This window comes from Arvicanthis niloticus, chromosome 20 (assembly GCF_011762505.2).
Source record: "Arvicanthis niloticus isolate mArvNil1 chromosome 20, mArvNil1.pat.X, whole genome shotgun sequence".
Taxonomy (NCBI): Eukaryota; Metazoa; Chordata; class Mammalia; order Rodentia; family Muridae; genus Arvicanthis; species Arvicanthis niloticus.
The window spans coordinates 28,441,154-28,469,010 of NC_047677.1; the positions used below are offsets into that span (position 1 = coordinate 28,441,154).

Sequence of the window (27,857 nt, forward strand, 5' to 3'; positions counted from 1 at the left end):
TTAAAGGTATGCACTTGATTTTTTTCCTTAAGTCTGTCAAACCTATTTTCTGAAATATGGTAGAAGCATGAAGTATGCTAGAAGTCAGTTATTAGTACTATGACCCTATTATTCCATGTTAATTAGAATTCTTTTTAGAATTGTTCTGATTTCTTTCCAAACCAGGCAGTTGTGAGAAGTTCGAATACTTGCACATAAGAAATGTATATGTGCGGCCAAGCATGGTGGCACGCACCTATGATCCCAGCACATGGTGGCACACACCTACATCCCAGCACATGAGAGGCAGGGAAATGGTAGGGAGTTCAAGGCCAGCCTCAGCTACAGATCATTGAATTTGAGCAAGTTGACCCATGAGACTCTGTCTCAAAAAACAAAAAACAAAAAACAAAAAAAACCAAAAAACAAAAAAGAGCACTTAAGAACACCATGTATCTACTGCTGGTGGGATCCTTTGTGGGGACATTCTGGAGCCTCCCATGAGCCTGTTTCTTTTTGGCTTTCCATACACAAGGTTTGGGCTGTTTCCCCAGAGTGTTCAGAAATGTACAAACTGCTGCCTCCTTCAGGAGATGGCCCCTGCTCTGCTTGTTCAGGATTTTTCTTTTTGTTCCGGGCTTCAGAGGCAAGGTTCCTGGGCACTAGTGTAAAGCTCTGATGCTGAAGTTGTCTGAGAGTGGACAGTTTTGAGTCCTGTCACCTGTCACATCCATGGGGTGGGTGTCCTGTTGAGTCACCATGAACATTTGTCACATTCTGAAACCCAGCACCATCTCTTTCCATGTGCACAAGTCTTTACAGTGTGCTTGCTTTACACACCACTCTCCTGGGCTTCCTCCTACACTGCACTCCACATACAGTGAGTCTGACAAGTGCACCATTCCTCATAAGCCTAGCAGATGAGCTTGTGCTTCAACTGTGGAGGGAACCAGTACGAGGGCTAAGAAGATGGCTCAGTGGTTAGGAACATTGGCCACTCTTGCAGGAGACCAGGTGTTCAATTCCCAGCACCTACATGGTGGCTCACAACCATCGGTAACTCCAGTTGCAGGAAATCCAACACCCTCTTTTGAATTCTGGACACCAGGCACACATATGATGTACATACATACATACACAACTATTAAAAAAAAAAAAAAAAAAAAAAAACAGTGAAAAGAATACAGTTGGGCATGGTGGCCATGCCTGGTATCCCAGCACTCAGGAGACAGAGGCAGACAGAGCTGAAGTCAAGTCCATCCAGGGCTATACAGTGTGTTCCTGTCTAAAAAACTCCACCAAAATAAGATGAACATACCTATTTTTTTATTTATTTTATTTATGAGTGCTCTATCTGCATGTACAGCTGCATGCCAGAAGAGGGCATCAGATCCTATCATAGATGGTTGTGAGCTACCATGTGCTTGCAGGGGATTGAACTCAAGACCTCTGAAAAGCAGCCAGTACTCTTAACCCCTGGGCCATCTCTCCAGCTCCTCATACCTATTTTTATGTGTATGACTGTTTTGCCTGCAGGCATGCCTGTGTAATGCCTGGTGCTCATGGAAGGCCAAGAAGGCACCAGATCCCTGGAACTGGAGTTCCAGATGGTTGTGAGCTCCTGTGTGGGTGTTGGGAACTGGACTTTGGTCCTCTGCAGAGCAGGAAACACTCTTGGCTGCTGAGCCATCTCTCCAGCCCACAGCACATTTTTATGATGGAAGCTTCTGTACAGTGTGAGACTCTTCTTAGTGGTTTTAGGGTTTTCTTTCCGGCAGTTTGTAGCCACACACGTAACCTATACAGCAGGCCTACCCAAAGATGCTCAGAATGGCTCTTTGTGTTTCACAATTTGCAGTTAGCAATAGCGAAGAATAATATCATAAAGCTCCAAGAAGAAAACCATCAGTTACGGAGTGAAAATGAATTGATCTTAATGAGAACTCGGCAGCACCTGGAGGTGAGTCACCGTTGCAGAGAACTGGGGTCCTGAGTCCTGTAGGCTAGGTATGTGGGATGACAGAACCCTGTGTGATGGTGTGAACTTTGCATCCTAGGTTACCAAAGTGGATGTAGAAACTGAGCTTCAAACATACAAGCATTCCCGGCAAGGTCTAGACGAGATGTATAACGATGCCAGACGGCAGCTTCGAGACGAGTCGCAGCTCCGACAGGTAGTTTAATCTTAGTTACATTAGCAAAACTCGGGATAATTTACTCTCAGGCAACACCATTCAGGTGTCTTGGCCTTAGCGTCTTGGAGGTGTAGAAGAACCTAACACCCATAATGCACTTTGACTCTGTCTTTGCATTTATTCTTTATGTCTGCACACATGCATGGCATGTGTGGAGGTCAGAGGCTTAGCTTACCCGAGTCAGTTCTCCCCTCTATCATGTGGTTCTTCTGCCACAGGGAATGAACTCGGCTCATCAGGCTTGGTGGTCAAGCTAACCAGAGTTCTAGTCCTCTCTGTGATTGTGATAAAGCACTCACTCAAGTCTACAAAGCGAAGGGTTGGTCACAGTCCTTCACTGGGAGGAGGCAGGGCAGGAATGTAAGGCTGGAGCCTGAAGCTTGTCTGCTCACCCAGAGGTGCTCAGCTAGCTTTATTTATACAGCTCAGGCCCACATGCCCAGGGAACTGCACTACATGGCGGGCTGGGCCCTCTGTCAGCTAACTGATATTCCCGACATTCCCCCTAGACACACCACAGGTGAGTCTAGGCTGCACCATAAAGCTAAATGACATCAATAGAGCCATGGCGCTTTAAACACACATATCAGTGTTTTCTATGCTTTGGTTTATATTTTCTTTTGGGGGGGTTCAAGGGAAGAGGGTGGACACTAGGAAAGATGAGGGGGTCAAGGGAAGAGGGTGGACACTAGGGAAGATGGGGGGTCAAGGGAAGAGGGTGGACACTAGGGAAGATGGGGGTTCAAGGGAAAGGGTGGACACTAGGGAAGATGGGGGGTCAAGGGAAGAGGGTGGACACTAGGGAAGATGGGGGGTCAAGGGAAGAGGGTGGACACTAGGGAAGATGGGGGGTCAAGGGAAGAGGGTTGATACTAGGGAAGATGAGGGGGTCAAGGGAAGAGGGTGAACACTAGGGAAGATGAGGGGGTCAAGGGAAGAGGGTGGACACTAGGGAAGATGGGGGTCAAGGGAAGAGGGTGGATACTAGGGAAGATGGGGGGTCAAGGGAAGAGGGTGGACACTAGGGAAGATGGGGGGTCAAGGGAAGAAGGTGGACACTAGGGAAGATGAGGGGGTCAAGGGAAGAGGGTGGACACTAGGGAAGATGAGGGGGTCAAGGGAAGAGGGTGGACACTAGGGAAGATGAGGGGGGGTCAAGGGAAGAAGGTAGACACTAGGGAAGATGAGCAGGACTAAAACCCAACTCTGGTGGTGGTGGTGCACAGCTTTAATCTCCAGCATTCGGGAGGTAGAGGCAGGGGGATTTCTGTGAGTTTGAGGCCAGCCTAGTCTACAAATCGAGTTCTAGGACAGCCAGAGCTGTTAGAAAAACCCTGTCTGAAAATCAAAACAAAACCACCCACATCTCTCAGTATTTTTACAACTGAGTTACAGTTTCTGGTTGTTAATGTGAATGCAGACCATCACAGAAACAGAGAACAGTGGAATATGTAAATGTTAGCAACATCATATTTAAAACTGTAGATTTCAAATGGTGGGACATACACAAAAAATGCACACATAGTTTAATGAAGCAAAATGCAGATACTAATACCCACTGCCCAGGCAAAGAAGAGGCTACTGCTAGCCTTTCAGCATACTCTTCCTGTTTTTAACTTTAGGAAATGTCTTCATCTGATTGTTTTGACAGTGTGCTAGCAAACCAGCATTCCTCTATGGTTTCTGCTCTAGTTCCTGCCTTCAACTGATGGGCTGGAACCCTAAGCCAAATAAACCCTCTGTCTTTTTTTTGTTTTGTTTTTTGTTTTTGTTTTTGGAGACAGGGTTTCTCTGTATAGTCTGGGCTGTCCTGGAACTCACTCTGTAGACCAGGCTGGCCTCGAACTCAGAAATCCACCTGCCTCTGCCTCCCAAGTGCTGGGATTAAAGGTGTGTGCCACCACCGCCCTTTTGTTTGATGTTTTGTCACAGCAATAGAAAGCAAACTAGCTGGGGGCTGGGGAGATGACTCAGCCGTTAAGAGCACTGACTGCTCTGCCAGAGGTCCTGAGTTCAATTCCCAGCAATCACATAGTGGCTCACAACCATCTGTAATGGGATCTGATGCCCTCTACTGGTGTGTCTGAAGACAGCGACAGTGTACTCATATACACAAAAATAAATTAAAAAAAATAGCAAACTAGGACAGATGAAATCTATGTAGCTCTGGCTGGCCTCGACCTTATATGTAGACCAGGCTAACTTTAGCCTCAGTGAGCCTCCTGAGGAGTGCTAGATGAAGGTATACAGCAGTAGGCCCAGACCTTGTGTTTGAACCAGACCTCACTGTGTAGCCCAGGCTGGCCTTGAACTCAAGGCAGTCCTCCTGCCCCATTCTCTTCAGTTTTGGGCTGACATGCGTGAATCCCGCCCCAGGCAGGCTGATGTTCCATGTTCAGTGCTACCCTACATGTGTGAACCCCGCCCCAGGCAGGCTGATGTTCCGTAATAGACTTAAGCGGGACAGAGGAGTGGGACAGTGAGTGTTCCCAGTCTTGTTAACAGTTGCACATCTGATTTTGATAAGCTGGAATTGAAGACACTGTGAAATTGCAGGATGTGGAGAATGAGCTATCAGTACAAGTTGGCATGAAGCATGAGATCGAACTGGCCATGAAGTTGTTGGAGAAAGATATTCACGAGAAACAAGATACTCTCATAGGCCTTCGGCAACAGCTGGAAGAAGTCAAAGCAATCAACATTGAGATGTATCAGAAGCTGCAGGTACAGAATGGCTTCATGCTTGTGGGACAAACATTGTACCACTGAGCTGCCCCCATCTTGATTTTTGGTTTATGAGACAGGGTTTCTTTATATATCTAGCCTTGGCTGTTCTGGAGCTCATAAACTGCCTCTGCCTCCCAAGTGCTAAATTGTGTGCCACCACACCTGGATCCTTTCTCCTTTGAGATGGTATATTTCTCTTCTCATTTTTGGCACAGAATACTTAAGGTAATTTAAAGAAGGATTTATTTTGTCTCACAGTTTGAGGGATACTCAGCCATGCTGGGGAAGGCAATGACAGGAGTGGTTTGTAGCCCTGGCTACTGAAGCTGCTTGCTCACACGGGAAGGGTGGCCAGGCTATCTGCCTCTAGTGACTCCGTTCTTTCAGTGCTGAGATTACAAACCCACGAATGCTAAGATGCAAATGTGGAGGTCAGAGGATAATCTGTCAGCCCTTTCCTTCCACCACATTGTTTTGGAGATGGATGACACTCATGAGGCTTGGTGGCAAGTGCTTTACCTTCTGAGCCATTTTGCCAGTCTATTTTGTTCCTCCAATACAAGACTTAGTTGACTTGGCAATTGTTACTGCAGGCAATAACTAACTTGTTCATTTCAGCTACAAATTCACAAAAAGTGTCCCCCTCTCCTTGTGCTGGTCCAACCCTAGACCCCCCCTCATGTTGGGGACACCCCACCCACCTCGTCCCACATCTATTTCCCCTTATTTCCCTCTCCTCCCAACTGATTTTTAAATTTCACTTTTTTTTTTTTTTTTAATGTAGATTGTATGATTGTGCACCACATGCATGCCCTGTGCCCTTAGAAGTCCAGAGAGGGCATAGAATCCTCTGGAATGGGAGATATAGATGGTTGTGAGCCACCATGTGAATGCTGGGGACCAAGCTGAGGTCCTCTGCCAAAACAAGCCATCTCTCCAGCCTCTTAATTTCAGTATTTTGTCTTTGAGACAGGGTCTCACTGTGTAGCCTGGACTAGTCTAGAACTTATTTCATAGACCAGGCTAGCCTTGAACTCACTGCTTTAGCCTCTGCAGTGCTGGGATTAAAGGCCTGTGCTCCACATCTGGCCCTCAGTAATCCTTTACTACATTCACTAATTGGTATTTGTGTGTGTGTGTGTGTACCACAGTGCGCACACGTAGGTCAGGACACCTTGTGGAATGGGCAGTCTTCTTTCATCATATGGATCTTGGGGATCCAACTTTGATTTTTCTGGATCGGCAGCAAACACCTTTACCCACTAAATGATCTCACACTCAGTTGTTATTTTGAGACAAGGCCCCTCCTGACAGTCCTGGCCTTGAATTCAGATTGCTGGCCCCTACCTCATTCAACTTAAATGTTTTAAAATACAACCACCCTCCAGCTCCCAAGCAGGGTTTTTCCTGTGTAGCCCTGGCTGTTCTAGAACTCAACTCTATAATCCTCGAACTCAGAGATCCACCCGCCTCTGCTTCCTAAGTGCTAGGATAAAGATGTGAGCCACCATGTTCAGTCCGTTATTTTTCAATCACACTGAATTGTTTCTTGTATTACTGTGAGTGGGCTGTGTATGTGCCTTGGGATGTGTGGAAGCAGAGGAGAGTTTCAGGAGTAACCAACCCCTCCTTCCATCAGATGGGCTCCAGAGGCCCAACTCCACAGGTCAGCCATGTGGATCTTCTGATGCCCAGACTGGCCTCAATGCCCGTGTGTAGTGAGGCTGGCATCAAACCCATAATCCTCTTACCTCTGCCTCCTGAGTGCTAGGACTCCAAGGCAAAAGTAACTATACTTGGCCTAATGTTTAGGTTTCAAAATCACTATAGCTGTTTTGTTTTTATAAATAGGGCTCTGAAGATGGCTTGAAAGAAAAAAATGAAATAATTGCCCGACTAGAAGAAAAGACCAATAAAATCACTACAGCCATGAGGCAGCTGGAACAAAGGTACGCTACTCACATGAGTCTCCCTTCCCCTTCCTTCACCTCTAACATCTGCCACAGAAAGTTGTTAGGAAGACCTCACCTAGGGCCTGTGTCTGCCAAAGCCAAGCCAGGTTTTGTCTGTTTTTTTTTTTTTTTTTGGTTGCTGCATGGAATCAAGTTGCTTTAGTTAGGGCGATTCACTTGAAGTTGCCTTTTTTGAGATAATTTAAAGGCACATTACATGTAGTTTCTTGTCATTTAATCTGTGACATAAAACAAACACCTGGAAAAATGAAACGGGGCACAGAGGGACTGCCCAGTGAGACGCTGCCCGATCCTTTGATGCTGGTGGTCTCCTCTCTGAAAGCAGCATGCATTAACGTGAAGCTGCTTTCCCAAGGCAGGCTCTCATGCCAGTGGGGCTCCCTATTTTCATTTTACTATTGGAAATCCTCCCATATCCATTGCCCTGTCATGTTGAGTCAACATGTGTCACCATTGCTTTCTTTGAACCTACTTAGGAAAAACATAACTGCTGATGGTTTATGACACAAATATTCTTTTATTGACATCCTCTTTCTTCTTTTTTCTTCTTTCTTTTTGTTGTTTTCTTTATCCCCACTTTTACATTTTGGACATCCTTATTACCGTTTCTTGTCTTTGATTTCTGTCCATTCCATTATGAAGTGACAACGACTTGTTAACTCAAACTAGGACAATTGCAGTGTCACTGGTGAAAAGTGCTAGCAGTGACCCTCAGGACCAGTACAAGCTGGTCAAAGACATCTCCTTCTGAAACCCACTCCAAGAGCAGACCCCCATACTCTCTCACATGTTAAATGAAAAAGCATTTATGCTATCTCACATGTACAGGCTCTGTAGGGACCCTTCACGGCTGCTGTGAGACACAGCAGGTGCACTGGGCGGGCTCCTCACATGATCCTCAGCCTTGTGCACAAGGGCAGATCTGAGTCTCACCTTCGATCCAGGATGGCAAGATTTTCAAAGTTTTATCTTCTTAGCTACCTTTTGATGGAAGCTAGAAACCTTTGGTTTCAAGCTGTGTTGGCACAGATAAAACATATACCCACACCCACTGGCATATTTTCTGCCTAATGGCTCCGTACTGATTTCTAAGTTAAGTCTTAAAGCAATTCTCAAGCCAGGCTGGCCTTGGCCCTGGGCTTCAGCACCTGTTTTCTGATCCTCCTGCCCTCTTGTGATAGCACAACTGCAGGCCTACCTCACTCACTTTACTTCCTGTAACCTTAGAAGAGAGCCAAGTCCACCCTACCGCCTTAGTCCTTTCATTTCAATGTAGACCTAGAGCTGACTGACTTCCTCTCCTTTCCTTGGAGGCTTTTATACTCGCAGTGTGTGTTGCCTTACTTAGGGTGTTTGAGGCAGATATGAAGATGCAAGAGTTCTCTTGTGAATTCTGGGAAATATTTTCTTATAAAATATTGAAGATAAACCTCAGAGATCTTGATGGCCAAGGGAGGCAAGGGGTGTGGCTGAGCCTGGAGACAAACAGTGACTTAATAAAAACAGGAAACATGACATTGTAATCGAATCTTTAAGATTCAAGGTAAAGAATAAACATTGTATTTAGAGGGCTGGAGAGATGGCACAGCAGTTAAGAGCGCGTGTTCTTATAAAGGACCTGGGTTCACCTTCCAGCACCCACAAGGTGTGGCTTACAACTGTCTGTAGCTCCAGTTCCATGGGGTCTAACATCTGCTTCTGACCTCCGTGGGCACCAAGCGTATATGTGGTACATAGACATACATGCAAGCAAAACATTCATAAATGTAAAACAAATATCTAAGAAATTCTCTCTAGGGAATGATGCCAAGCACTCAATATTTTTGAATCTTAAAAATATACATATACACATACATATACAGTTTTGCATAATTAAGCAGCAGCACAGAGTTCTGATAGGAAGACTCCGTTACTGAGAGTACCTTGCTCTTTGTTCTTGGCCTTGTAGTGCATTTGATTCCTGGCATACAAATCTTAGCATCACATACAACAGGTGTGTTCTGCACTTACTATAGACCCAAGTGTGCTCATGGCTTTGTAAAAAGGCAGTATCATACCTAGCCATATTTGAGATTTGAATCATTATCCTAACAGTAAAAAACTGTATTGCTTTGCATTAATTATGAACAAGAAATAAAACAAATTTAAAGATAGTTTTCTGGGCACATTATATCTTATATTGAAAAAAAAAAAAGCACAAAATAATTTCTAGACATTGTGTGGCTCTTTCACGTTTGAGTTTGTGAGTTCGCCCCCAAACTTTGTTTTCATTTAGAAATGTTTCTATTTCCCCATTTTTCTTTTATTTGTCTTCTTCACCCTTTTACACCCTAGTTCTAGCCTCAGTTTTACCCAAAGTTGATTTGAATTACACCAGATTGCAGCAAGCAGAGAAGGCGCAAATGGAAGCTGAAGCTGAGGATGAGAAATCTGCCCAAGAGTGTCTGAGCAAGTCCGACAGTCTGCAGAGACAGATCTCGCAGAAGGAGCAGCAGCTGTGAGTGTTTGGTCTCAGAATCAAATCCTTGTACTGACATGGTCTCTGCTAGCCAGTACAGCACCTGAAGGAGGTGTGAGATGCTTGTCATGGCTCAGTATGGACATGTCCTGCAAATGTCCCAGCTCCTCACACTAAATACATGTCCTTTTTAGAAAAACAATTGGGTTAGAGATGCCATTCAGTCCCTTAGCATTGGTGAGGCCCCGGGTTCAAACTACACACACACACACACACACACACACACACACACACACACGCGGGGGGGGGGGGGGGGAGAGTTGTAAGAATTTTTATAGTTTTACTCTGATTATTTTATCTATTGACTTTTATCTACTGACTTTTGGAGATAATGTCTCATATACCCCAGGCGGGTGTACATAATTCCCTACACAAGGGAGGGTGACTTTGAGCCTCTGCTCTTCCTGCTTCCACCATGCTGGGATCACAGGTGAGCACCGCCATGCCTGGCTTCTGTAATGCTGGGAGGCTGTCTGCACTGCATAAGTACTCTATCCACTGAGCTGCATCCTCAGCTCCTGGTTTCTAAGATTTTAAAAAATATTTTCATTTTTAATTACATGCAATTGTGTATATCTTAACTGCTGAGCCATCCCTCCAGCCCATCTTCTTTGAATAACAGAGGCAGTGCATGGTCCCTGGAGAGCACTGGTGATCCTTGTAAAGACTGAAACCCTCCTGAGCAGCTTTAAACTGTTCTGGGCTACAGTGTAACTCAGTGGTAGAATATGGGCTTCTAAAAAAAAAAAAAAAAAAAAAAAAAAAAAAAAAGAATATGTGCTTCTTAGTTTGCACAAAGACCGAAGTTCAATAAAATAAAGACAAAATAAGACTTTGTACATACAAACATATAGGCAATGCATGGTTTTACTCTATTTAGTCTGTGAGCATGCATGTGCATGTTAAAGGCCTACTTGTGAGAGTTGGTTTTCTTCTCACCATGTGGGACTGTGGGATCAGGGATCAAATTCAGGTGTCAGACTTTGGCAGGAAGAGCCTTTACCCACTAAACTGGGGTCTCAAAAGCAAAAAAAGGTATCTGCCTGCCTCTGCCTTCAAAGTACTAGGATTAAAGGTGTGTGGCCTATCCTTGGGTCCTCGTTAATATAGGCAGAGTCAAAAGAATCAGACATTAAAGGTTATTTTTGGCTAGGTAGCATATAAAGGGACTGGAGAGATGGCTCAGTGACATAGGACTCCTCTTACAGAAGATCACCAGTTCGGTTTCAGTCCACAGCACCATACCAGGTGTCTCACTACCACTTGTAATTTAAATAAGCCTTTAACTGAGCACTGGTGGCTCAAGCCCCAGAGGCAAGCAGATCTCTTGAGTTTGAGGCCAGCCAGGACTATACAGAGAAAACCTGTCTTAAAACAAACAAAAAAACACCTTTAACAAAATAATAAAAGAGCCAGGTATGATAGCACAGTTGTTTTGGTGTTATTTCTTTTTCTAGACAGAGTTTCTCCATGTAGCTCTGGATGTCAGGAAACTTACTCTATAGACCAGGCTGGCCTTGAACTCAGAGACCCATTTGCCTCTGCCTTCAGAGTACGGAGGTTAAAGGCATGGACTACCAGCACAGCCTGGCAGTGGAGAACACTTGTGACCCAGTGCTTAGGAGGTGGACACAGAAGAACTAGGACTTGAAGGCTACACTTAGATACATGAGACCCTATCACACACTGAGCTTCTATGTTTGCCATTCAAGGGTGCAGCTGGAAACGGACTTGAAGATTGAGAAGGAATGGAGGCAGACTTTGCAAGAAGATCTTCAAAAGGAAAAAGATGTCCTATCTCATCTTAGACACGAAACCCAAAAAATCATAAGCCTTAAAAAAGTAAATAGTGGTAAAACTTTAAATTTTACATCTTGACAAGTTGTTGGAGGCAGGATTTCATACTATAGTCCAGACTATCTTTGAACTCTATAGCAAAATCTGGCCTTGAACTCACAGCAGCTCTGTCTTGGCCTCAGGAGTGCTGGGACTAAGGCATGAACCACTGTGCCCGACTTCTCTGTTAACTTATATAAATGATTTGGGAGCTGAGGGGATGGTTGTCAGTAAAGTGCTTGTAGGGCCTGTAGTCTCAGCTCTGGGGAGGCATCCCTCCCCAGAGGCCAGCTAGTCTAGCCTAATTTGTGAGCTCCAGGCCAGCGAAAGGCTGTCTCAAAGAGGTGGTAGGCAGTCTCAAGTACAACAACCAGGTTATCTTCCAACCTCCACATGCACCTGCACACAAATACATATATATCTTTTAAAACAAGATGCTTTATACAATTTGCATGTACATGAGTAAACAGGATATACTGGCCATCTTAGGAATATGAGTAAGGAGGTTGTACTGAGCAGGGTGAGGCAGAATCATGAGGTTGAGGCTAGCCGAGTTACAGTGACTTCCAGAACAGTTTGAGCTAAGATTCCAGTTCTCACAACCATATTTACCTCCAAGCTGCAGGGTCTGATGGCCTTTTCTAACCTCTGGGCATCAAGCATGCACATGGAAACACATGCAGGCAAGAACACTCACATATATAAATCTTTTTTTAAAAAGAGAAATGGAGGGAGGAGGAAAGTATCTGACAATTCCTTATCCAAGCTTGATAGAATACTCCTGTAATGCCAGCACGTGGGAAATAAAAGCACGATCAGAACAAAGCTCACAGATATTCATACTTTGCTAATTAATGATACATATGTAATTTGGAGGGTTTTTTTTTTTTAAGTTATATTTTCTGTTTTCTATTGAAGGAGTTTCTTAACCTCCAGGATGAAAATCAGCAGTTGAAAAGAATATATCATGAACAAGAACAGGCTCTGCAAGAACTCGGCAGCAAACTCTGCGAGTAATTCCTCTTTCTTCCTTCAGCTAAGTGCCCACACGTGTGTGAAAGACACTCGTACCACACCACATCGGACGTGCAGAGGGGCTTGCACATGGGGACACAAAAAGCAAGACTAGATTCTTTAGAGGCATTTTAGTAGTTCTGTGCATTCCAGTGCTCTGTGCTCTGAAGGGTTCCAACAAGTGAGAACAAAAACTATTGCTTGAGTTCTTCAGTGATAAAGAATCCAGAAACTTAATTTTGTCAGGACAACAAAAGCTGAATTTTGAAAATGTCCAGGGCTATCAGACAGAGCCAGGTATGTTGGGAAGTAAAGGTAGTTCTTATGCCTGCAGGGTCAAAGCTTACCATGCTTCAGTGTGATCCTGTAATGTTACTGGGATCCATAGTGAAAAGGAAGTCAGGAATTTAAGTCACCCTCAGTTACACAAAGAATCAGGGCCAGCCTTGAGTGCATGCCTTTTTTGAAAAAAAAAAAAAAAAAAAAAGGTAGAGGCTGGAGAGATGGCTCAGCAGTTATGAGCACTGGCTGCTTTTCCAAAGATCCTGAGTTTAATTCCCCAGCAACCACATGTTGACTCACAACCATGTATGAGATCTGGTGCCCTCTTCTGGCATACACTCATATACATAAACAAATCTTAAAAGAAACTACTTGCTCCTCTTGCAGAGGACCCTAGGGTAAATTTCTAGCACCTACATGGTAGCTCACAACCATTTATGACTCCAATTGTAGGGAATCTAGTGGCTTCTTTCTGACCTTCGAGCATAATGCATGCATATGGTACACATACATACATGCAGGCAAACATTCATACACATAAATAAATCTTTAAAAATAAATGGATGGAGGTGGGAAATATCTAAGAAAACCACCATTTCAATTTTTTATTTTAGGATTGTGTTTTCTCTCCCTTTACTACTCTTTCTGAGAAATGATATTGGTATATTGTCTAGGCTGGTGTTGAATTCCTGGCCTCATATGACTCAGTGTCAAAAATAGGCTGAACCATATGCCATTAATCCAGCCACTTCAAGTGTAATTAACAGTTACTCTGGTGAGAAAATTAGAACATGTTTAGAGCTCAACAGCAGGTAAAAATATATACCATGTAACCATTTAGTATAATGTGACTAATGTTTAGTAACAACTAGTAGCCTCAAGCCTTCAGTATCCACTGGTGAGAAGATCTCCTGAAGGTGACTGTCCACTGAAAATGCAAGCTAGTTGGGTGTAACAGGCTTTATCTGTAACCTAACTTGAGGCCAGCCTGGGCTATGTAATTTCAGTGGTGTTTCAAAAACAAAAAAATAACATTTATACAAGTAGTCAGGAATGACCTTGAACAACTTCAGATCTTCCTGCTGTATAACTTCCCAATAAACTAGGATTACAGGCGCAGGCCACCACACCTGGGTTTATATGGATGGGGGAATCTAGTAGAGGGATCTGTACAGCACTTTCACAAATATACACATACACAAAAGCTTTTGGAAAACTCAGTTGTAGATTGTGAGATTATTTCAACAAAAACCAAAATCAAGTGTGGAAATCTCAAACACTGATTTTTGTTTTAGGACATTTAGAAAAAAAAATAGGAAAATACAAAGTATCTATCCCCTTAGAGACTGTTAGGATCTAAAATTATATGCAATGAAAAAATAATCTGTGAAATATTAAGTGTTCTTATTTACATGCATACTAAACTTGGACCCATTTATAATATTTTTAGATCTAAACTTAAAATAGATGACATAAAAGAAGCCAACAAAGCGTTACAGGTGAGTAAACAGGTTTGGGAGAACAGCTCAAAGCTTTTTAGTTGGCAAACCTGGAATGTTTGGAAACGGGGATGTTGGGGACCCGTGGCTTGGTCCCTGCATCAGAAGGATGTGAACAGAGGTGGCAGCCCTGATGGGGAGTGGGTGGGGCAGCTGCTCTTCTCTTACTATCTCCATCCTTACTGACATGTTTAAAAAGAAGGGAATGTTAGTATCTGTTAGAGGCTGTATAATGATCCTGGTGAACCAGGACTCCATAATGCTACTTTAGTGTTAACATGTTCTCGTTGACCCTCAATTTATACCCTTCTAAGAAAGGCTTCTGATGCATATGTTGCTTTGACAATGTGTTACTCTTGGTGCCTGAAAGACTCCTAGGACCTGTGAATGAGTGACAGATGGCTTTCTACTCCTAATCACCCGCCCATTTTTTTCCCCCCCGAGACAGGGTTTCTTTGTGTAGCCCTGGATATCCTGGAACTCTTTGTATGTAGAACAGGCTGGCCTTGAACTGACACATCCGTCTGCCTCTGTCTCCCATGGTGTGTACCACCATGCCCAACTACACAGAGAAACCCTGTTTTGAAAAACAAAACAAATAAAAAGTCATGCTAATGTCCTAGAAACTAGGTTATGTTGTTGCTGTAATACCAGTACTCTGAACTAGGTAAAAATAATCTAGAGACCAGAAGAGGGGGTTAGATTTGAAATTGGGGTTATAGAAGAACAGTGGCACTCTTAATGGTTGAGCCACTGCCCAACACCATTCTAAAGATTTCAAACAAAAAGCGTTTGCTTTCCTTGCCTTTAACCTATTATAAAACTGGAGCTGCTTCAGTTCTTATAGCTGTTTCCTCTGGCATCTATCCCTGTACTCCATGAGTCATACTGCTTTCCCCTTTTGTAGTGCAGAGAATGGAACTGAACAGGCCTGGCACATGCTAGGCAAACACTGCCACAGTGTAACATGTTTTCTTACCTTGCTCTCTCAAACTCATCTCTTCCTTACATCCCCTTGGTCAGCTCCTGTCTAGACAGGGTCTCACTGTAACCCTGTGATCCTCCTGCCTCTCAAGTGCTGGAACTGAAGATATATGCAATCACACACCTGGCCTGAACTTTCTTGTTATTATTTTTGAGACAGGGTTTCCTGTCATAGCCCTGAACTCAGAGATCCAAGAAGTACCACTGCCTCCCAGGTGTACCCCACCCTTGTTATTTCTCCTCAAGTCAACTGCCTGTCAGTTATTTCCCAGTGTTTTCATTGCCAGAATGTTATCATTCTGTGACAACACAGCACCTTTAACAAATGTCCTCTGAAGAAGCTGAGTTGCTCATTATTTTGTCTTCAAGTCAGGCGCCCTGCCCACTTCTGGACACTCTTCTGTCCACATTTCCTGAGTTTCTGACCTAGCTCTGAGAGCTACTGCCTGAGCCTTGCGCCTTCTTTCCTGTTATCCCTTCATTCTGAACAGAAGTGACCCCTAAAAAATGGTGAAAATGAATCACAGGAATTGTGCACATGAGAATGCCTGTTTTCATACTATTAAAAGTAAGGGCAAGAGTTACTGATTTGAACATTAACATCCATCTTTCCCTATTAGGGACTGGTCTGGCTAAAAGACAAAGATGCAACCCACTGCAAGCTTTGTGAGAAGGAATTTTCACTCTCCAAAAGAAAGGTAAGAGGAGTGAAACTGATTCCAAAGAGTTTGGCAACAAAATGGCTTCTAATTCAGTTTTATTTTCCCCTGATTTTTCCATTAATAGCACCACTGTAGAAACTGTGGGGAAATTTTCTGTAATGCCTGCTCTGACAACGAGCTGCCTTTGCCTTCTTCACCAAAGCCAGTTCGAGTCTGTGATTCCTGTCACGCAGTGCTCATTCAGAGATGCTCCTCTAACGTGCCATGACACGGGGACTCAGTGCTCCTGCACAGAAGCACCTGCAGTGCGTGAGGGCTGTGTACAGCCGTGCCAAGTCAGTACTGTACCTTGTCTCCAGCTACCACACAGGTTTCTAAGTTATATGGGTTAGTATTCCATTCCTGTACTCAATCAGATTTGAAGATAGCATGTTTTATCACTACTTCAATAATCAAGTAACCTTTAACCAAGGTCAGATAGCGAGCTAATGGACACTTGCCTTACCGTATAGAGGCCTTCTTGAAAACAAAGCCGCAGCTTATTTGCTTCTGAACTGTGGAGTTGGCACTGGATGGTGCCTGTATATCTCTTAATGCACTTTAAAATCATCACAATTCTCAGAGAAAAACCTGGAAATGCATTCACTTTATGTTATATGCTGATTTAACATTGTCTTTTGAAATGGTGGTGCATGTCTTTAATCCCAGCACTTAGGAGGCAGAGGCAGGTGGATCTCTGAGTTTGGTTAAGGCCAGCCTGGTCTACAGAACAAGTTCCAGGACAGCTAGAGCTACAGAGAGAAACCCAGTCTTAAAAAGAAAAAGAAAGGGGCTAGTGAGATGGCTCAGCGGTTAAGAGCATCAACTGCTCTTCCTGAGGTCATGAGTTCAAATCCCAGCAACCACATGATCTGATGCCCTCATATGGGTGTCTGAAGATAGCTACAGTATACTTGGGGACAGAGCAAGAGGGAGAAGGGAAGGGGAAAAAATAAGAAAAAGAAAGAAGACAGACTGAATCAAAGTTGTTCGTTTATTACCATGAACTTTGACTCGGTGCTGAAGTGCTGGGGATACAGGTGTGTGCTTCCATCCCAGGCCTGTCTATTCTTCATTGTCTGGTAAGATTCTAATTTAGTTTTATCTATTTGCTTGTTCTTTTCCCTTCTCTACAACGGAAAAGACCAATGATTTTATCCCGTCCTTTCCTTTTTACTTGCCCATACCTTTCATATAGAGGACTAAAGGACCAGTGGTCTGGCCTCTAGCTTTTCTTTCACTTTTTAAGGGAAGTTTTACTCATAACCATCATCCTTATCAGATTTTGTAAAGGGTCAGATTCCAAAGGAGAAAATAATCCTTCCCAGGGAACAGGGCAACGAGTGAGACCACAGGCCTTTAAAGATTCTAAGCACTGAAAATAAGAGCATTTAAAACTTTGCCTTTGCTATGAAAGAATTGTTTCTCCACCCTCAGTTCTCTTAAGAACTTCTAGGAAGCATTACATTGGTGTGTTTACACTTACCCACAGTAGAATTTTACCCAATGTGAATCAAGTACCTTTATGCTATGGTCTTAAATAGATAGTGGTTCCTTATTTTTTTTAAGCAGGTGGGAAAAGCATTAAGTTACTTATCATGACCATTTAGGATCTTAAATGTATTAATGTCCAGTCTTGTACTTTTAAGTCTATAAGCCTTTCAAAACTCTAGCAATTTTACATTCCCAAGAACACTGTTTAGTCACTGGGTATTTTTTCTGTAGGATCTTTTCATTTGCTGTGTTTAAGTTTTTATAAATTGCCAAAATTACAAAACTAGTATTTACCAGCTTCTGTGGTCTGACAGATTTCTAGATGTCTCTTCTTTTGGAGACAGGGAAACCCCAAGTCAGCTTCCAACATGGTGTGCAGCAGGGGAAGACCTTTCACACCTCCCAGCTGCTGAGATTACAGCTGTCTGGTATTTGCATGTGGTGCTGGGGATGGAACCCCTGACTTTGTGCACATTGGCCAGGTACTCTACCAACTGAGTTACTCCCTGATCCCCAGATGTCATTTGTTGAGCATGGACAGAAATGGTCATGGACAGAATTAAGATAGTAAGGCAGGAAAGGAGGACTACCACAAGTTTCAAGAACAGCTTGCTTGGTCCATCCCTATGCTATATATACACAGTGGAAACCTGGCACAAAAATTAGAAGGAAAAAAAAAAGAGAGAGAATTATATTCTTGAACCAGTTTGTATTGATGGGGATGACTAACATTTTTTTCTGACTGTTGAAAGTGAGCATAGATGAAAAAAATTCAAATGCTTTATTATGTGCTTTTCATTACTACTCAAAATTTGTGTCATAAACATGGGCCTTTTCTGGAGCAGCATTAACTTGTTCCCCATTGTGTCTGAGCTAAGAATATAGCTCAGTGGTAAAATGTTTGCTTACTGTGGCTATTAAGGGCCTGGATTCTCAATTCACTTCACACTACTATCACCAAAACCAAAAAGCCACCCAACTTTAAATTTAGGATATCCTACTCATTACAGAACATTCACACTTGTTTTGCAGAAAATGTCTGTCACTCCCTTACTTCCCTAGCCAGGACTACCACAAAGATGTGATCATGGTGCCAAGGAATTGCAATTGTAATTCTGATCTGTAATGTTTTTAAAATAAATGTGATTTTATAAAACAAAGATCTAGAAAATTAACAATTATTTTTATTGCCTTAAAAGATTTGTTGTGTGTGTGTGTGCGCGCGCGCGCGCGTGCGTATGCCATGTGTGTGCAGGTGACCATGGAGGCCAGAAAAAAAGGTACTGGATTCACTGGAACTGGGTTGTGATTCACCTGATGTGGGTGCTGGGAACCAAAAGTCCCCTCTGAATGAGCAACAAGTACTTCTAACCACTCTGCTTAAGTCCTCTCCAGCCACCTGCTTTGAGATTTTAAGAAGGTAACCCTTGAAGTGCTTTTGACTTCTGTGTCAGGCATGCAAACTAGCTCATCAGTGTATAGGCACCAAGTTAAATCCATAAGACAGAAACTCACCGTTCAGGCTCCTAGAGACATGCCGTGGCAACTCTCTTTTCTTAGTATGGGGAAAAACCACTCCTTTGCAGTCACTTGATCAGAACCTCAATTTGGCATCCAACAATACTTGCCTTTGCCTCCCAAGGGCTGGGATTAAAGGCATGGCGATGCTCTATACCAGTGCATTATAGCCAATAACCAACACACAGCACTCTAGGACAGACAACATTCCTTTATCTCCTATGTTGACATTTATTACATCAATAACATGTCTAGCAAAAACAAGTAGCAAGTTCAATAACTGAGTTCACATTGACAGGTTCATTTTGATCCATTAGCCAATCTGGGGAAAAGTCTTATTGATCATTTGACTACTCAAAGCCAGTTTCAGACACAAAACCAGCTACAACGTTGTTTTCCTAAATGTAGTCATTTACACCACTAAAGACTCTGTTTTCTTGGGTGAGAAACTGAACATACAAGTAAGCATACACCCACTATAGTAAATACCCATGTGTTTACACTGAGTTTCTCTGTCATTATTGAGAATTTCAAACTACTCCAACAAACTCTCAAGTTTTGGGAACATTTTTGGTATCTTAGTCAAGTGCTATGAGGGTTTTAAAATCTCTGGCTATAATTTCAACTAATACTCCTACCTCCCCTCCCTGTTCATAATACAATTGTGAATATTTAGAATCTAGATACCTCTTATAAATTATTCAGAGCTATGCCTGATAAATGAGACTGAAAAGAGAATATAGAATTAGCTTAACTTATGTTCCTGAAACCACCTGAACACATCTTTAGGCTTTTTATTTACATTATGTCTGGGAGTGAAAGTTAGTGCTATCCTAGATGCCTACTTACTAAGACTTGCAGTCTAACCCTCTAATACTGCACTATGCTAACAGTAAAATATATCATCCCAAATCTTATGAAGGCAGCACTCTTTAGGAATACCTATATATAAAAAGTAGCAACATCAGTGGTTTGAATATAAAAATTTATTTTAAGTCAAAGTATGCAACAAATAAAACCTACAGAAAACAGATTTTCCCATCACAGCTTTACCAAATAATATCTTGAAAACACATTCCTTTAGTCATTATAAAGTTCTTGAAATACAAAAGAAATGAGATCTGTAAGAAAGTCTAGTAGAGCAGGTGTGTTAGGATGTGTACGTTGGGGTGGTGTTGTCAGTACATCCCACGCCATCCACCTCCACTCATTCCACCTTGCCCATAGTAACCTCCACTGCCTCCACCACCACGACCTTAAGAAGATAGCAAGAACCTCCCATCAGGAGACATCCATGACTTTAAATGAAGGACACTACCATGATTCAGAAACAACTACTTACCGTAGCCCCCCAAGCCATCAGGAGCGCCATAGCCTCCGCTGTAGCTGTTCCCCATTCCCATTCTCCCAACAGATCCGCACCCGCCTTGATTATCTGCGCATAAGAAAGAAGCGACAGAGGATGATTGCCTTGCAGAGTAGCCAACACTTGCTTATTCTACAAAATGTATAAACCTAGGTTTTGGAAGGATATGCTGAAGCACCAGGAAGGAGGATTGTTGAGTTTTGGGCCAGGCCGTGTTACAGAGTGAGATGCTACCCACCACAAATACAGAACTATACTTACCCATTCCATCTCTGCCATAGCCTCCCATTCCAGAACCTCCCATTCCAGAGCCACCTCCAGGGGTGGAATTCAAGAAGAGTTCAATGTATCGATGTTCTTTAAAAAAAAAAAAAAAAGTGGAAAAAGGTAAGAGTAGTAGAGAAAAGTATGCTGGATCAAAGATCAGAGGTCAGTTAGCTAGTATTTAAATAGGCTTATCCATAAATACAGAACTAATTCAGACAGCCATTAAAGTTTAAGCATTATTAACAGGTCAAATGATTTTAAATCCTAGGGCCTACTACAGGCACTTTAACAAATATTTTATAAACTGCACACACCTATAAAACAAGCATACCAGAGATACCACTTACGCATGTTGTTTTTATCTTTAGACATGGCAGCCACTGCATCTTCATGTGTCACAAACTCTACATCTGCCTCGCCTGTAGCTCGGCCATCGGCTCCAATATCAATATGAACGCGTATTGGATTGAGTGGTGAGAAGAACTAAATAGAAGTTATTCATTTTTAAATTCCAGTTATTTAAAAGTTACCACATACCTTAATTTTTTTTTTCCTAGTCCACTAACACTACTGAGAGTCTCTAAAGGCTGCAGCACTGGAGGTAGGCTAGTCTTCTTTTGCTACAGAAGTGGTCACCTTAGCTCCCACGGGAAGGAGTACATATTTTAAAACACAAAAAGCACTTTTGTTTTTAAAGTTAGATAATACTAAATTTTAAATGAAAATTGTGCAACTGTGGGATACAGCTCCATGATAAATATGCTTAGGAATATCTGAGTTTGGGATTGCTTCAGACCGTACTGCTGAAGGCAAGCTCCTACCTGACTATTCTTAAACAGAGTTGGGGTTTTGTTGTTTATTTTTAATGCATTTTTTTTTTACCTGCTTAAAAATATCACTAGGTCAGCACATAATGGGCACAAAACAACTTATGTACACATTAGGCGAATAATCAATCACTAAGTGACAACCCTAGTCTGAATCTCAACAAATAAAATAGATGAGTCAGCTGGGCATGGTAGCTGCCTAGAATTCTAACATGCTCAAAGCCAAGCATTTGCAAATTCTAGCCCAGTTTGGCCTCCCCGCCATGAGTAATTATTACTAACAAAAAACCCCAAAACAAAAAACGCAAACACTATAAAACCGCAATTACTCACATTAGCAATATCATTTTCAGTCGCACGAAAAGGCAGCCCTCTCATGTGCACAAAATGACCACCATGGAAACCTGAACTTGCATCACCAGCTCCACCATAGCCATGTCCTCCCATGCCTAGATTATAAACCATTGTGGGTTCACATAAGTATATCCATATAAATCTCCAAAGCAGTGCATTGACACAAGTTTCCATTAACCTATCAAAGTTGCCTTACCACTACTGGAAAGTTACCTAATTACTACTGGAACTTTACAAAGGAAACAGTAAAATTCACTTCAGCATGACAATATTCTGTTTACCTCTTCCATCTCTCATCCTGTCATCAAAGCCATCATTTCCATAGCCATAATTATTATAGCCACCATAGTCATCAAAACCTCCATAGCCTGTGTAAAATGTAAGGAAAAAGAAATACAATTATGAGCCATTGTTTTGTAAAATAGCTTACAAAATCATTTTGTAGTCAGCTGTCTTAGCTTCTTCATTAATGTTTGCAGCTGACTGCATATGAGAAAAAGTTAACACTTGATGGAAATTTACAGAGGATAAATTCAAACACAACATGAAAACCAAGTCTCATCTTTATGCCAGGAAGAAAACATGCCAATCATCTTTATTGTTATTTCTACATTAAGTTCTCTAGGTGTCAATATATGCATCAATCAAGTTCTACCAGATGGTCATGGACATCCCATAACTTCACGACCAGGTTTTGAAACCTCATAGGTACTGGAATTACTGCCATTTCTGTATTTCTTGACAAAGTGTCAGGAACATCAAGAAAATGACAACAGAGCCTTTGTTCATTAGACACACATACCACCATCATATCCATCACCTCCTCGTCGCATTCTGTCATACATACTTCCACGCCCAGCTCCATAATAACCCCCTCTTCCTCCTATTGGTCTATCATATGGTCCCGGTCGCTGTCCCAGCAATCTTCTTGGTGGATCATAAAATCCTTTGATTTCACTCCTGCTACTCCTGAAGATCTCAATATACCTATTTAAAAATGTTTTAAGGTACAAGTTTCAGCATAGATGCATTAGAGAGTAAATTAGATACTGGGCAAAATACAGTAAGTTTGTCTATATCTAGGTACATATCCCAATTTAAATTGCCTAAATAAAACATACGGTTAACATTTTCTACACCTACAAACTTAAATATTAAAGTTTTACATAGACAAATGAGTCATCTGAAACACTGAATTAGGAATATGATTTTTAGTTTGTTTCCTTTAGTACAAAGATAGGTATGTAAAAAACAAAACAAAACAAAAAACCAGGTGATTATACAAAAACAAATTTAACAACATCCTACAAAGAAATGGAAACAATCTAATTTTAATTTAAACTATAAGCATTAATTCCCCACCCAAATCTGTAGTTTCCATGTTAAATTTAGGTAATTATCAATTCTTTAAAACTACCCCCAAAAAATGTTATGTTTACCTCCCCCATTTAAGCAACAGCGACCCACAACCCCCAAAAATAAAAATGTAACACCATCCCAAACTCTCCATCCCCACCTGTGCCCTATTCTTTCCTTGTGTTTCCCCAGAGCATTTTCTGCTATCTCCTTTGAAGCAAACTGCACGAAGGCCTCCCCTGTGCTTCTCCCCTGGTAGTCCATCGTCAATGTTATCCCATTTGGCACGATTTCCAACCCTTTAACCCAAGGACAAATACCCCATCAAGGGGAACAGTGTTAAAGGCTGAAACATTCCCATCTGAATCAAATATTTAAAACAAATCTAAACAAAACAAAACAAAAGGCTTAGTTTCCCATCACCCCATAATACAAATGGAATATTCTTCAAATATCATTGGATTAAATACTTTCTGTGACCAGTGTCTTAAAATTATATTTCTAAAAGCTCACTACACGAAAAACTACAAATCATTTAACTGTGCTCCCAATGGTAACTCACAGCTCATGTCATCAGTTACTCTCAGTTAACTATACTGTACATCATCAATGTTTACATAGCCTACACATTCTCTACTCAATAGTAACTGGAGCACATTTCCCATTTTACTATATAACCCAGATTATCACAAAACTAAGTTCTAAAATCAAATGAGTTTTATAAATTAAAAACAATAACAGCTAATAAAAAACACATACAATTAAAATACTACTAAACTTTGACTAGTACTAGAGGTACCTTGAAAGAACTGAACTATTTCCTCTTTGCTGCAACCAAATGGCAGTCCACGAAGTCGCACTGTGCCATCACTAGCGTCATTTGGACCATTATGTTTCATAACCCAATCCATTTCAATACCGCTTGATTTAAATGCTATGAAAATAAACAAGCACAGAAAGCAGTCAATCACAACACACTCTTACCAAGACTCCAACAACTCTGACAAGAGTCACAGCTCAAAATGCATGCAAAAGTTAAAGTGACTCCTGGGACAATCAGCAACAGTAGTCTATTAACATGCTTCTTTGGGGTGGGGTAGGAAAAGGCAATGAAATTCACCCCCCTCCTACCAAACAACCCTGAAGATCTAATAAGGCTTGCAGGATTTTACCACCAGAGTAAAATTTGTTGTAACACACACTATCCTTTTCCTCACTCCACACTGGTTTTTTTTTTTTTTTTAACTAATGTTGATCCAAAGCTCTGAAAACTTTGTTTTGCAGACAGGATGTCACTATATACCTAATCTGTTTCTGTTCTAAAACAAGGATCTTTGCCTTTAATCCCAGCACTTGGGAAGTGGAGAGCAGAGGCACGCAGATCTCTGGAAGTTTGAGGCCAGCCTGTCTACAAAGTAAATTCCAGGATAGCCAGGGTTGTTCTGTCTCAAAAAATAAACATCAACAAAAATACAAAACAAGAAACAAAACCAAAAAAAATCCAAGGGTCTCAGTAGTCTAGGTTAGCCTTGAACTTCAAGTAGTCCTGCCTCAGCTACAGAGTACTAAAGATTTCCTGAGACACCTGCCCAACTGCAAATGTTTAATAAGGCAAAGGTGTATATATAGATACTAGTTGTCTATTCGTAGCTGAGGTTTGAGTATAAGAACAACTACCATTGCCAGGTGGAGCTCTAGAACTTGGACAGCACTCAGATGGGACTACAGGTGCTACCACACCAGCTTAGGATATAGTCCCCCAGCCCCCCAACGAGATGGCTGTAATTCATTACAAAAAGCACTGGCTTCTCTTGCAGAGGACCTGGCCTCTATTCCCAGCATCTACACAGTGGCTTAGAACTTTGTATAACTCCAGTTCCCATGGATCCAACACTCTTTGGGTTTTCTACCCATATGGTATACATGACGTACAAGCAAGCAAAACATTCATAAAATTAAAATAAATGGGAGGAAAAGACTAGTATTTCAGTAGCAAACTCGAGAGAAAGCTCTTTTGTGTGTCTAAAACTTAACACACCAGTTTTGCCAAATAAAAGTTGTTAGGAAAACAAGAACTCTGAAAAACACTACACTGATAATAACTTTTATTTAACAATCTTTTATTTCAGTTAATTAATCTGGTATATGTGCTCATATCTCACTGCAGAGGAAAATTTTGGTTCAACAGTTCTGACTTCAATTAACAAAATTTTACTGGGCAAAAACTGATCTGGACAACAAATTGTCTCATAGGATGACTTTCCATTCCGAGTAAAGAAAGTAGGGACGCAGCAGCCCTGCTCTAACAGACCTTTTAGGTCAACTCCAGAGTCCTACTAAAACACCAAGGACAGTTTGTTCTGGTCCTCGATATAGTTTTCAGAGGCTATGTAACAGTTTACTATTTACAATACCCCAATCTCTGTAACAGTGTCATCACTACTCTGCTTTGGGGATCCCAACTGTTCTCATGACACTAATTTAAGAGCTTGAGGCAGGAGACCAACCTGAGTCACTCTTCCCCCCCCCCCCCCCCAGCTATATAGGTGCAGCCCCTTGCTCGTGGCCCAGGGATGCCAAAGGAGAAGGATGGTAAGCAGCAAAACACTAACCACGAATCCTCCAATTGTTAGGACCAATTTTAAAATACCAGCAGTTAAAATGAAGCTAACTTTAGTAACATTGAGACTTTAAATAGAAAACAAAAATTTCAGTCACAAAAGGACTACATACTATTCCAACTATACAAATACCCAGAGCATAAAAATCTAAAAAAACCCATGATCTGTTGCTTCTGAAGTTTGAAATAGAGAACACCGTCGTGGGATGACTGTTGGTACATATATCTTTTTGAAATGATAGAAGCGTTTTAAAAACTGGATTGTAGTGATAGTCTGACAACTAGTAATGTACTAAAATCAATGGAATATCACTTTGAACAAGAGATGATGATGGCTCCCAGCTGCCATCCCAGCACTTGGGAGGCAGAAATACCAAGCTCCTCCAATCAAGGCCAGCACGATCTATAATGAAATCCTATCTCAAAACAAAACACATTTGGGAGGCAGAGGCTTCAAGAGTTAGAGGACAGCCTTCTGTACACATCCACTTATAAGCTAACATCAAGATCCTGTCTCAAAAAAGCAAAGATATTGGTAATGTAATCCAATCAAGAAAGTGTGGGCGTATCATTTAGTTCGTTACAGTAGAGCTGAGCCCTCTGCATTTCCGAAGTCCATTAAGGATATCCTTTTTCTAGGCGGTAATCTCTTTCTTGACAAGTTTTTTTTTTTTTGTTTTGTTTTGTTTTTGAGACAGAGTTTTCTTGCTCTGTAGCCTGGAACTCATAAAATACTACTGTGCGTTTTATCCAGCTTTTGTTTTAAATCTTGGAATATTCTTAACAGTTTTCCCATTACACCTGAGCAATACTACAAGCTAACTCGGGCCCAGGTGTCTTTTTTTTTCCTTTTTAACCCATCTTCAATGAAAATTACTGACACAGTTCCAACTTAAGGACCCAAACCACATCAACTAAGTACGCGATTAGGCTTCCGCTTTAACTGACATAGTTCTGGTTCAAAACAGCACAGTTCGATACTTATTAACTTTTCAACATGCCTAGCCATCAAATGAAACGGAATGCATTTGACTTCCGGTCTCAATTACAAAACGACACAAAACACAACTTCTGGAGAATTAACTACACAAAACCTTACTGAACTATCCCACCCCTGCCCCAAAACAGCACCACCGTACTTCACCCGGACCCGACCTATTTGAAACATACCCATTTCGCCCTATTCCTACTGGATAAGCCATCCACTTCTTTTACAAAATTAAAGTCTAGGGAAGCATCTAAGCCGGGGGCGCGGGGTGGGTGGGAGTCCTTTGGAGATGCGTACGTACTCTTTCCGCGGTTCCAACTCGGGACTAAAAGGTCGGCTAAGCGTCCTTTACCTCCTCCTGGAGAGTTTCCGTTTGCCTAGCTTGCCCTAGAGACCGGAGAACCAGGGGACAGCCCCCCTCCGGTCCCCGGCCGAGGCCTTCGCACCGAGCGGCGGAATTACAAAGGAGGACCGCGGCCGCCTTTGTCCTGCATCTGGCAGCGAAGCGCCCCGGTCGTCACCGACTCCTCCGTCCCCCCCGCTCCCCCTGCCCTATCCCGGGAGTCCGCGTCAGCAGCCCCGCCAGCCCAGGTTGTCCCTTCGAGCGCACCGGAGGCCGCGGTGGGAGGCCGGGCCCGCCGGGCGCCATTTCCACCCGCAGCGGCTCGCCGAGCTCCCCACCCTCATCCCTACGGGAGAGCTCGGGTCTCCCGCCCCTCACTCCCTCCTTCCCGACACTTTCCGCAAGCCGGAGGCGACCAAGTAGCCCGAGCGGGGAAAGGCGGGAAGGCGAGCCGGCCGCTACCGGCCCCAAGATGGCGGCAGCCGAGCGGCCCGGGAGAGCGAGCGGCCGGAGCGCGCGGCGACTCCACGTTCCCTCACCCGCTCCCGGCCTCTTCGTCCTTCTCTCCACTCAGTTGTCGGCTCCGCCGGCCCAACCTACCCCCCTTCTACTTCAGATACCCTGTGGGGTGACTCCGACGCTCGCGGGGGTCCGGTCGCGGGCAGGGACGACTGGCCGGTCCGCGGCTTAGCGCTCTCCACAACGTTTTTGTTTTCTTTTTTATCCCCTTTCCCCCCTCAACCGTCTCCCGGGCCGCCAACCGCTCAGGGAGCTGCGCAGCTAAGATACTGGCGAGGGGGGATGGGAGGGAGCGAGCGAGAAGGAGGGGGCGGGGCGGAGCGCCCAGGCCCGCCGCGCTGCTCTCGCGAGACTTGAGTGACAGCGTGGGCTTGGTGAGGGCGGGGCGAAGCTCACCGGCGCACTCGGGACCTGCCTAGTGGGGACCCTTGGTGGGGCGCGGAATCGTGCGCCGGAGTTGTGGCGGTCTCCGTCGTCTCCGGCTTACCGACCATCCC

At 43.0% G+C, this 27,857-nt stretch overlaps 2 protein-coding genes across 16 annotated transcripts in view; one reads left to right on the top strand and one right to left on the bottom strand.

Moving 5' to 3' along the window:
- Rufy2 (RUN and FYVE domain containing 2) overlaps positions 1-18,362 on the top strand; it is a 32,816-nt gene extending 14,454 nt beyond the window's left edge. For 4 of the 11 annotated variants that reach the window (XM_034524171.2, XM_076917103.1, XM_076917104.1 and 1 more), the window contains 10 exons: positions 1,838-1,939; positions 2,037-2,153; positions 4,731-4,898; positions 6,753-6,850; positions 9,252-9,371; positions 11,105-11,234; positions 12,147-12,241; positions 13,975-14,023; positions 15,628-15,705; positions 15,794-18,362. In XM_034524171.2, the coding sequence (XP_034380062.1) occupies positions 1,838-1,939; positions 2,037-2,153; positions 4,731-4,898; positions 6,753-6,850; positions 9,252-9,371; positions 11,105-11,234; positions 12,147-12,241; positions 13,975-14,023; positions 15,628-15,705; positions 15,794-15,937 (1,101 nt within the window). In that variant the 3' untranslated portion in view covers positions 15,938-18,362. Of the gene's footprint in view, positions 1-1,837; positions 1,940-2,036; positions 2,154-4,730; positions 4,899-6,752; positions 6,851-7,516; positions 9,372-11,104; positions 11,235-12,146; positions 12,242-13,974; positions 14,024-15,627; positions 15,769-15,793 lie in introns of those variants that run through there. The other 7 variants (XR_004608810.2, XR_013105455.1, XM_076917105.1 and 4 more) reach the window with 7 other exon arrangements.
- A 1,326-nt stretch (positions 18,363-19,688) lies between these two features.
- On the bottom strand, positions 19,689-27,660 carry Hnrnph3 (heterogeneous nuclear ribonucleoprotein H3). Of its 5 annotated transcripts, none has more exons than XM_034524226.2 (10): positions 27,462-27,660; positions 23,690-23,824; positions 23,051-23,189; positions 22,382-22,521; positions 21,816-21,902; positions 21,514-21,629; positions 20,701-20,836; positions 20,348-20,443; positions 20,063-20,155; positions 19,689-19,975 (listed from the first exon to the last, which is right to left on the bottom strand). In XM_034524226.2, exons 2-10 carry the CDS (start codon positions 23,799-23,801, stop codon positions 19,899-19,901), a joined length of 996 nt encoding a protein of 331 aa, XP_034380117.1. In that variant the 5' UTR covers positions 23,802-23,824; positions 27,462-27,660; the 3' UTR covers positions 19,689-19,898. The 5 variants fall into 5 exon arrangements, with proteins under 5 accessions (XP_034380117.1, XP_034380113.1, XP_034380115.1 ...); XM_034524222.2 differs by having other exon boundaries at positions 22,337-22,521; XM_034524224.2 differs by having other exon boundaries at positions 22,337-22,521; positions 27,442-27,660.
- Between the last annotated feature and the right edge of the window lie 197 nt (positions 27,661-27,857).